Source organism: Leuciscus leuciscus (assembly GCF_965113295.1).
Source record: "Leuciscus leuciscus genome assembly, chromosome: 9".
Classification (NCBI taxonomy): domain Eukaryota; kingdom Metazoa; phylum Chordata; class Actinopteri; order Cypriniformes; family Leuciscidae; genus Leuciscus; species Leuciscus leuciscus.
Genome location: NC_138733.1, coordinates 21,175,056 through 21,186,271, shown reverse-complemented (window position 1 = coordinate 21,186,271; position 11,216 = coordinate 21,175,056). Strand labels below are relative to the sequence as shown.

General features: G+C 36.9%; 1 protein-coding gene across 1 annotated transcript; it reads right to left on the bottom strand.

The window, feature by feature from the left end:
• Positions 1 to 2,777: 2,777 nt before the first annotated feature.
• slc35f2l (info solute carrier family 35 member F2, like) lies at positions 2,778 to 6,715 on the bottom strand. The gene is made up of 8 exons (XM_082180564.1): positions 6,572 to 6,715; positions 6,108 to 6,283; positions 5,873 to 6,000; positions 5,192 to 5,351; positions 4,945 to 5,101; positions 4,799 to 4,851; positions 4,553 to 4,707; positions 2,778 to 3,290 (listed from the first exon to the last, which is right to left on the bottom strand). Exons 1-8 carry the CDS (start codon positions 6,637 to 6,639, stop codon positions 3,030 to 3,032), a joined length of 1,158 nt encoding a protein of 385 aa, XP_082036690.1. The 5' UTR covers positions 6,640 to 6,715; the 3' UTR covers positions 2,778 to 3,029.
• Between the last annotated feature and the right edge of the window lie 4,501 nt (positions 6,716 to 11,216).

Below are 11,216 nucleotides of genomic sequence, written 5' to 3'. Positions count from 1 at the left end.
AACAGTGCAAACAATGTTTGCGAATGTATTCAATGCCTTCATCTTGCCACTGGTGATAAATGTTGGTTATTAGGCCATATGTAAAGGCGGTACATGGTTATTTGTGTATGTAGCAGATGTCACGAGTGTTAAAATTTCATGCATTCATTAATTGTGTGCGTGTGTGCGTGCGTGCGTGCGTGTGTGTGTGTGTGTGTGTGTGTGTGTGTGTGTCGAACGCATGTCACAGAGGCTTTATGTGTGTGTTTTTGTGACTAATAATGTTCCGGTGCAATTGGAAGGTGGATGGCTGACACCTCGTGTTCCTTAAATGAACATCTTTATGCTTCAGGACAGTTTTAAGAGTCTGAGAGAAGAAGGATGCGTGGACGGGAAGATGTCTGTATTGAGTCGCACTGACCGCCACACAGGTAGAGCAATAGCCTGTGTGTACAAAGAGATTTTGATTTAAAACTAACACTGTGATCCCTGACAGTTATCCCAATAAGAGCAAACCAGGTTTACAAATCACACTAGCGTTATGTTGTGCAAGAGTCCCTGAATTTGTTTCGCTTCTGTAAAAGTATGAGAGAAAACGCATTGAACTTTTTTATTTTGGCTGTCAGTTTTTGTGTAGGTTTTGTGAATGTTTTGTTGTTCACATTCATAGACGAATTGACGTGGCTGTTTTCGCATGTAGATGGATGATTCCTGTTTCAGTGCTAACTTTTTAAAATATGTTCTTTTAAATTTCTGGGACCATGACAGTTATATATATATATATATATATATATATATATATATATATATATATATATATATATATATATATATATATATATATGTTGGGGCAACTTTTCAGACCTCTTTCCACACTGATATTATATATATATGCGCATATATATAGTGTGTTTTCCCTATGGAGAAAGTTTAAGTTGTGTATATAGCCTGTAAATTTGGGGCTGAGTATAGACCTAACTGTCCATTATGTTATAAGAGGAGCAAAAAATAAACAAGAACAAATGTTAAATAAAAATAAATAAATCTTGATGCATTTACTTGTTTTGTGGACACTTCAAAATAATTTGACAGTCAAATAGAGACCTTAAAGGGATAGTTTACCCCAAAATTGTAATAAGTCAGTTACTCACCCTCCTGCATTTCCAAACCTGTATGATCTGTTTTGTGGAAAGATATTTTGTTGTACATTAAGAGCCCTTTGACTTCCAACATTTCACAAAAATAACTTTTGTTTCACAGACAAAAGAAAGTCATACCAGGTTTGTAATGACAGGGTGAGTAAATTATGACAGAATTTTAATTTTTGTGTAAACTATCCCTTTAAATGTGTACAATATTTCTTAAACCTCCACTTTTAACTAACAGTTTGAGTAAAGCCATAAAGTTTTTACAAAACTATTTTTGTTCAGTATTAAACAATTAATCCCAACAAATTTTGGGAGTCATGTTTGTATAGAAAATTAATATTTAGCTCCAACCCTAATTAAACACACCTGAACCAACCAACTAAACAAGGTGTTCAGGACTGCGTATAAATAATCAGCAGGGTTGGAACCCTAATAATTAAACAAAAAAAACTTTTTATAGCTCAGCCGTTGGTCACCATCCACTTTTATTGTATAGAGGGGAGCAACTCCAACATTCTGCTATTTCTCCTCATATAGATGAAAGAACGCCATACAAGTTTGGAATGTTGCGAGTGTGAGACGAGTAAATAATGAAAGTTTTCATTTTAGGGTGAACTTTCCCTTGTTCTGTTCAAGTGCATCAGTTCTAATCAGACTGTCGAATTGTATGCACAATGAATATAGCCCTCTAATATGGTGGCTCAGAGTAGAAAAAATAAAAGGTAGGCTAAGTGTGACTATATCTCCAGAATATGACTTTATATCGGAGTGTGACTCACAATTTCATCTCAGAATTACCTTTTTATTTTTTACGCTGAGGTGGAAATGGTCTTCCAAATGGTCTATTCGTGTGCCTTACATTAAATAGTTCTGATTAACACTATTAACTCATATTTTTATACACATTACTCCAAATACACAAGTAAAAAACAAACAGGAGTTTTGTGGTGAGCAAGATGAGCGTCAGCATCTGTGAATGGAATGATTTCTGGCATTTAGAATAATTGAGATGACAAAGCAAAACCACATCATTAATTTTCACCCCTGGTGATCATCCAGCAAAGAGAGTTTGGCTGAAATCAAGATAAATATCAGCTCACAAAAATTATTCCTATCTGTCTGAATTAGTCAATATGTGATACATAGCATTTGAAAAATGAGTATTGATTTATGCACCTTCGTTTTAATGTTTGCACAGGACTTCAATTCATATCTTAGGGTGGAGGCTGATGCTGCCCACCTTAACCAAACCATGTGGAGAATTTTTTAGTGGAAAAGTCCAGGGCAAATCACAAGAAAATCACAAGTTAAAGAAGCCGCAGTTGCTAACAAATAAGTACTTATTAAATTAAACACCTCTTTCTCTGCAAGTATTATGTTAATACTTTTATACGTCTCAAAATAGTCACATTGGAAAACACTGTAAAAAGTATTAATTATGAGACATGCTAAATTTACAATATAGGAACATTAAATGAGGTAACTATCTCTTTGCATAAACACAGATCTGGTGCTTGTACAGATATAATTTAGTTATAATATTTATTATCATTGCGGCAATCAAAATGTCTGTTTTAAATTCCCACATCTAAGCTGTAAGATATTACTGCATTTCACTTCATTTGAGTAATCAACATAAACCCATCCCTCTTAATATGGCCGACAAAGTTTTGTTTTATTGAGGCTTACATTTCACAAAGCGCTTCTCAGTACAATAAATATCAACAACAAATACACTGGGACAACGAGATCATTTATCTGTTTAAACACAAAATGTCATGAGATAACACTTACGTCATATGCAGTTTATTCATTGTCACATTTGATCTATCATCATAAACCACTATTAAAATATAATGACTATAAAAAGTTGTATTGTGTTTTACCATGGAATTATCAAAACTACATTTGAACACTGTTTATGACAATACATGCTGACTGTTTTTCATCCAGCCGGCTCTTGATTTGATCTTGCTCTGCTTGTGCACAGCTTATCTCATCCACACAGCCTTGAATGCTGCTGTTATCAAACTCCGCGGCGTGATTGTCACAACCTTCCTCTTCAGACGCCGGGGCAAGAGTTCGGTTCAGTGTGGGGACGGTGTTAAACAGGATGAAACCAATGAGGATCACCACCAGTGACACGATATACAGTCCTGAGAACTGAGGAAGAACAGGTGAGGTGAGAAGGGACTGAAAAAAGTTTCAGTCATAACATTTATTTATTTTTATTCAACATTGATGGACTGGTTGTAGAAAATAAAATATTGAAAGGAGTGCAAAAAAAAGTAGCCTACTGTGAATTACCAAGATCCATTTTTTTTTTTTTTTTATGAGGAAGGTCAAAGCATAAGCAGGGGACATAGGAAACCTTCACACATTAAAGAAATATAAAGCTCCATGTCACAATGACCTGGAATATTTGAGATAAGAATACAAGGACACATCTAGATACTTCTGCCACTTGTGCCGATGTCAGGATTAAAGAGACCATCAGCAAAATAAGACCTAAATTTTTTACTTTAATTTCTAATTTTCTAATTCTAATTTTTAAATTCTAATTTCTATTCAGCATTTATTTGATATAACGTTTTCTCTCAATTTGCTTTATCATCAATTAAATTAAAAGGTGGCCAGAAAAATGTGTAATAAACATACCATTGCCGATTATAATTTTTATTACACTTACAAATAAATGTTATTGTCTATTCATTAAAAAATCCATGGGCAAGAGTGTATCGTTTCCTCAAAAACATTACGCAGCACTGAGCTGATTATAATAAGAAATTTTTCTTAAGCAGCAAATCGTCCTATTCGAATGATTTCTGAAGGATCATGTATATATGTAATGATAATTTTACTCCCTATTAGGGTGACTTTTTACCATCTCTCTAGGGACTGCAGATGAAAAATAGCCTTTTGGCTAATTCTGGCATATTGACAGAAATGTTTATTAACATGCACTGTCCCTGTAATAAAAAAATAAATAAAATGTGACACTGAAGACTGGAGTAATGATTCAGCTTTGCGTAACAGGAATACAATACATCTGAAAATATGATTTACACACGCTTCTCCTATAGCAGCCACTCCGGAGAAAAGCCCAACAGGAAATAACATCCATAAAGTAATAACATAGTAAAATAAAAAAATATTGTTTTAAAGGTATAGTGGAGGATCTTTCCAAATTTTAGATAAGACCCGCCCTCTCCACTTTTTGAAAAGTTTGATTGATTCACCAGAATGATTGACAATTAGGAGGACCAATAGTATAGGTTACCCACCAGGAAGTAAAACATCCTCCGCTATACCTTTAACTTTATGACTTTTAATTACCGGTAACTAACTCTATAGTGGCCAAAAGTGATGTCCTGCAGACAGTGTGTGTGTGTGTGTGGTGTGTGTAAAATAAATATTTCACTCACAGAGTATTGGAACAAAAAGAGCCCACAAAACAGGCTGAAGATGTCTCCAGTGAGTAAGGACAGATTAACCGCTGTGGCACTGGTCATCTTTATGACCACAGGCATGAAGCTATAGAAGCCGTACATGCAGAGCGCATATCCAGCCAAGAGCAGAGCTGAGGAGAGAACACAAAAATCAAACCTCAGATAAGGTCATCGACATACTGCAAATGGAAAGTATTTTAATTTCACATTGCAGTACTTTACCAATTTCCCATGTCCACTGAATTTTAGACACTTCGTTATGTTCGAGAATCCCTCTGCAAGTGACAAAACACAACAGTGCAGATGATGTAGCTCTGATTTTTAGCAACAGGTCTACTGTTTTCTTGAAGTTCATCAACACATCTTACAGTTGTATTCCACTGATGATTGAACCGAAGAGGCCGACCATTCCCAGAAATTCCACCCTGCTAAGATTCTTTACCGTGTATTCCTGGCACACATTAGAGATGGCATACAGAGTGGCACTGACTAGAACCAGACCATCACCGAGGAGAATATCACTGGCTGTTGACACAGGAATAAATAATGGCCACGGTTTGACTTATGTTAGGTTCTATGCTAAATTATGTTGTGGAGAAGCAGCTTGCCCCTCACTAGATCCCAGGTCCTGGCCAGCGAGGATGTCCGCTCCCACCATGGCTCCAACCCCAGCCAGACATATACATACAGCTACATAGTGAATGACCCTATAGCGGGTCTTCAGAAAGAACCAGGACAAGATCATCAAAACCGGGATAATAAAGCAGTCCAGCAGCTGAAATGCAGTCAGAAAGGCCAGTTAGTCAAACAACAACTTGCTTTGAGAATTTTAATCAGATTCTGCTTTTGCAATGTGTTACAAGTGACACATCTTGAATTCAGTAAATTAAGAACCTACACAAAAGGTTTTTGAGGTTTTTGGGGAAGAAATTAATACTTTTATTCAGCATAGAGTATGGGCATTTTTAAGGTTACTTTTTTTTTTTCAAATAAAAATAAATAGGATTTATCAAAAAAGCACCAAATCAGCATATTAGAATAATTTCTGAATGATCACGTGACATTTAAATTCAGGTTTGTTGTCAGGAATAAATTACATTTTAAAATGCATTAAAATAGAATAATTGGAATAATATTTGACAACATAACTGTTTTTACTGTATTTTTCATCAAACTAATGCAGTGTTGGTGAGCATAAGAGACTTAAAAAAAAAAAAGTGTTTACTGCCCCCAGACTTTTGAATGGTAGTTTATGTAAACACACCGTATATCAACACATTCATAAAAAGTTGTCACCTGTATGCTAGTTAATGTGGTGTACTGGTATGCTTTCACCACTGCGTAATTCGCCTCCACATCAATCAGTCCCAACAATAGATACTTCCACCATTTTGTCTTTAATATCTGCAAAATATTGCCATCACCTACATTAAAAGAGAGGCATCCTGAATATTACATGTCCATAAAAACAGTAGTAGTTATTCAGAAAAAATTGTAATGGTTGATCAAGAATGGATTTGTGATCAAATACCTCTTCTGAAGATCAGTGCCATGGTATAAGTGATGCCTAGGAGGCTGTAATTAATAAAGCTCTGCAGCATGGGTGTATCAAGGTAATAAACGGACGCCAGATACTGAGATGTTACAGCAGTCCCACAGATCAGTGCTGAGAGGCCTTGACCCATCAGCAGAGTTTTGAACAGTTGCCTGCAATGAACATTTGCTTGAATAACTGTTAACCATTTGATGAAGGTTTTGAGACCGGTCAATCATGCACTATTAATAAATCCTCTGAACCATCTAGCATGCTAATGATCACATACACATACTCATTCAAAATATTAATAATAAATAATACTAAAATAACGCTAAACCCTAATGATCATTTTATACAGCATGACTTGAGAATGATCTAAAACAAAAAAGATTTTCAAGTTTAGACTCAGACTTACAGTATATATACACACCACTGAATGTAAGCTTGCATCCACTCACCATGTGAAAATATCCCTCCATTTAGGCAGTCCTTCTCTTATTTTATAGCAGAGAGTGTCCAGAGGCATCTTGTGTCTCCTCTGTGGAGCTTTGAGACAGAATCTCTGTGAATAATAAGATCAATCATTTACAGTTTAGGAAACAAAGTACACTACACAGCTGTAGGGATCTTGAATTCACTGTGGGCTAATGTTGAACTTTAAGCTTAGGTTCTGGAGAGAATTAGAGGGCAAGAGTTCACGTTTCAAACAGTTAACCTGTTTAGACTCTGATCAACTTCCAGAGACACCCGTTGAGGGTAATTGCCCTGGAGCGAGTAGGACAAGTGACCTGCAGAGGTTTAATAGCTGTCGCTGAGCACCAGAGGTGGACAAAGTACACAATTTCCTTACTTGAGTGACAGTAGATACTACTGGTCAAATATTACTCTGTTACAAGTAAAAATTGTAAAGACCTATTTTTACTTAAGTAAAAGTACAAAAGTACTCGTTACTCGTTTACTTAAGTACTTAAGTATCAAAAGTAAAAAGTAAAGTCAGTTTATCAGTTTAGACTCTGATTCTAAACATCAAGAGTCTAAACATTAAGAACATCAGTCGGGTTCTGACGTCAACCCGACTTTCATTTCCAACAAAAATCCAACGTCTGTCCGACGTTGGAAGTTGACGTCAACCCGACGTCGGGTTCTGACGTTTCCAACCAAAATGCCAACAAAATCATCCACTGACTGGCGTTACTTGACAGAAATGTATGGAGTAAAAAGTACAATATTTGTCTTTTAAGTGTAGTTAAAGTAAAAAGTTTCCAGAAAAAAGAATACTCAAGTAAAGTACAGATACTCAAATAGTGTACTTAAGTACAGTACTCAAGTAAATGTAGGACTACTTTGTTACTGTCCACTTCTGCTGAGCACCTCTTAATTCAGTAACCACTCCACTTTTTTATAATTTACTGAAAGAAACAGCTAACAAGAGTCATTAATGGGGAATTAGACAGTAGTCAATTCAATAGTGTCAGTGCAGTCAAATCAATAATATTCCTGGATATTAAGTGTCCCCAACAAAGCAAGCCAGAGGCGACAGTGGCAAGGAACCCAAACTCCATCAGGTGACAGAAATGGAGAAAAAAAAAACCTTGGGAGAAACCAGGCTCAGTCAGGGGGCCAGTTCTCCTCTGGCCAAATTAAAAACATGGTGTGATTATGATTCCAGGCTGCATCAGAAGTCCAATTATGGAAAGTCATATAAATTATTGTAAGCATGACAAAAGTGTTGTGGTCCTAAGAAGTCCTGGCATGTAGGTCTTTTGCTGATGATCTGTGCCGAGGGCTTGTCTAGTTGTGGTCTTCACTGACATTCAGGGTCTTCCCTGACATTCACTTTTTACTTTTGATACTTAAGTACTTTTAAAAACAAGTACTTATGTACTTTTACTTAAGTAAAAATAGGTCTTTACAACTTTTACTTGTAACGGAGTAATATTTGACCAGTAGTATCTACTGTCACTCAAGTAAGGAAGTTGTGTACTTTATCCACCTCTGGTGCTCAGCGACAGCTATTAAACCTCTACATCCAAGGATACGGACCATATCTGGATGACTAAGGTAACCTCGGGATAAAGAAGAGACAGACAGTCAAGACTGATACGCATAGATGCCATTCCACTTTCGGTTTAACAAGACAGAGTGTATCTGCTAGGAAGACCAGAGTTCGGGCACTAAATAGGAAAATAAGTACTGCCCATGGTTGATTTGATATATTCTAGGTATTATTAACAGGCCAGAATTATGAGACTGTAATAAATATGAAGCACTGTAATGCAATAGGAACTCACTTGAGTCAAGTCAAGTCAAGTCATCTTCATTTAAATAGCGCTTTTAACAATGTAGATTGTTCCAAAGCAGCTTTACATTGATAATAGGAAATTAAAGTAAAGTGTTTTGGCTTTATAGCAGCTCTAGAATAAAGTTATTGTCCAGCTAAAGTTAGTTTGATTGATTCACTTCCGTCGCAACGATCATTAGTTATTAACTTAGGGGCCGCTAACACGACACCGTTTTAACAGAAAACTCTTAAGTTCTTTCTGTGCAAACTTCAAAAACGTGAACCAGTGAGAACGTCGATGGCGTGCACATGCGTATTACGAGTTCAGTCTATAGGTGTGAGCATTTTAATATATGTGCGCAGGTGTGTAGTCCTTCCCTACAAATCAACCCTCAACATACAACTTGTCTGGCCTTAAAATTAATAATACAGAATTTTTATCGCTTCCACGTAGCCACACGAACCGGAATTATCCCGACAACGCTTTATCTGTAGATAGGTAAAGGGAGGGGAGGGAGTCCTTCACAGGGAAGAGCCTAGTTGACATTTCAGGACTGTGTTGTCGTCGCGTCCAAGAGCAGGTCCTTCATCAGATCTGGATACAGCCTGGATCCGGCGGACTGCGGTAAACCTCGGGATAAACAGAGAGACTAATATTAGCGTAGACGCCATTCTTCTTATGATCAGGATTTATGGGAAGTGTTCCCGGTTCCGGCTGACCTAATCTATGCAGCCTAACATTGAATTATAAAAGTCTATAATGTGTTGTGTATGCTAGGTCAAAGAGATGTGTTTTTAGTCTAGCTTTGAACTGACAGAGTGTGTCTGCTTCCCGGACAATGGTAGGAAGACTGTTCCAGAGTTTTGGTGCTAAATAGGAAAAGGATCTACCGCCAGCAGTCGATTTTGATATTCTAGGTATTATCAACTGGACGGCATTTTGAGATCGCAATAGGCGTGAAGGACTATAATGCATTAAGAGCTCGCTCAAGTACTGCGGAGCTAAACCATTTAGTGCTTTGTAAGTAATCAGCAATATTTAAAAATGTATACGATGTTTAATAGGGAGCCAGTGCAGTGTTGACAGAACTGGGCTAATATGGTCTATTTCCTGGTTCTGGTAAGAACTCGAGCTGCTGCGTTTTGGACCAGCTGTAATTTGTTTATTAAGCGTGCAGGGCAACCACACATAATAGCATTACAATAATCTAGCCTTGGTGTCATGAACGCATGGACTAATTGTTCCGCATTTGTCAATGAGAGCATATGACGTAATTTAGATATATTTTTAAGATGGAAAAATTCGGTTTTACAGATACTCGACACGTGACTTTCAAATGAAAGATTGGTATCAAAGAGCACACCCAGGTTCCTAACCAACGACGAAGACTTGACAGGGTAGCCATCAAGTGTTAGACAGTATTCTAGATTATTACGTGAGGACATTTTTTGTCCAATAATTAGAATCTCTGTTTTTTTCAGAATTAAGTAGAAGGGAATTACTAGTCATCCAATTTTTTATATCACCTATGCATTCCGTTAATTTTGTGAATTGGTAAGTTTCGTCAGGGCGTGAAGAAATATAGGGCTGAGTATCATCGGCATAACAGTGAAAACTAATTCCATGCTTCCTAATGATATCTCCCAAGGGTAGCATGTCCAGAGTGAAAAGCAACGGTCCTAGTACTGAGCCTTGTGGTACGCCATACTGAACTTGTGATCGATGAGACATCTCTTCATTTACTGCTACACACTGATAACGGTCAGATAAGTATGATTTAAACCATACTAATGCAATTCCACTAATGCCAACATAATTTTCGAGTCTATTTAAAAGAATGTTGTGGTCAATAGTATAAAATGCAGCACTAAGATCGAATAACACTAATAGAGAGATACAACCACGATCGGATGATAAGAGCAAATCATTTGTAACTCTAATGAGAGCAGTCTTAGTATGGTACGGTCTAAATCCTAAATCCAGAGATCTATGACCTCTGGAAGCATCTCTTTCAGTAGCTTAGTCGGTATAGGGTCTAACATACATGTTGTCGATTTAGATGATTTAACGAGTTTAACGAATTCTTCCTCTTCTATAGCAGTGAATGAATCAAATTTGTCCTTAGGGACACTACAATGCACTGCCTGATGCGATACTGTAGTAGACAGTTGCATAGTTATAATTTTCTCCCTGATATTATCAATCTTGTAAGTGAAGAAGTTCATAAAGTCATTACTGCTGTGCTGCTTGGAAACTTCTGGGCTTGAAGCTTTATTTTTCGTTAGTTTAGCCACTGTTTCAAATAAATACCTAGGGTTTTGTTTATTTTCTTCTAATAGGGTTGAAAAATAAGCAGATCTAGCAGCTTTTAAGGCCATTTTTCTGGCTGCTCTCTTAAGGGCTCGAGTGTGCTCGTTGTACCACGGCGTTGGACTATTTTCTTTAATCTTCTTTAAGCGCAACGTAGCAACTGTGTCTAAAGTGCTGGAAAAGAGAGAGTTCAAAGTTTCTGTCGCAATATCGAGTTCTTCTAAGCTATCTGGGATGCTGAGATGATGAAACTGATCAGGAAGATTATTAATAAAGCAATCTTTAGTGGCAGAAGTGATAGGTCTAACATATTTGTAACACGGAGTCGGCTTCGCAGCCTTGGCTAAATGAAGTTTACACGAGACCAGATAATGATCTGAGATGTCATCGCTCTGCTGCAGAATTTCAACGGCATCAACATTGATTCCGTGTGATAATATTAGATCTAAAGTATGATTACGACAATGAGTAGGTCCTAATTCCAATAGAGTTAAGAATGTCTTTAAATGCC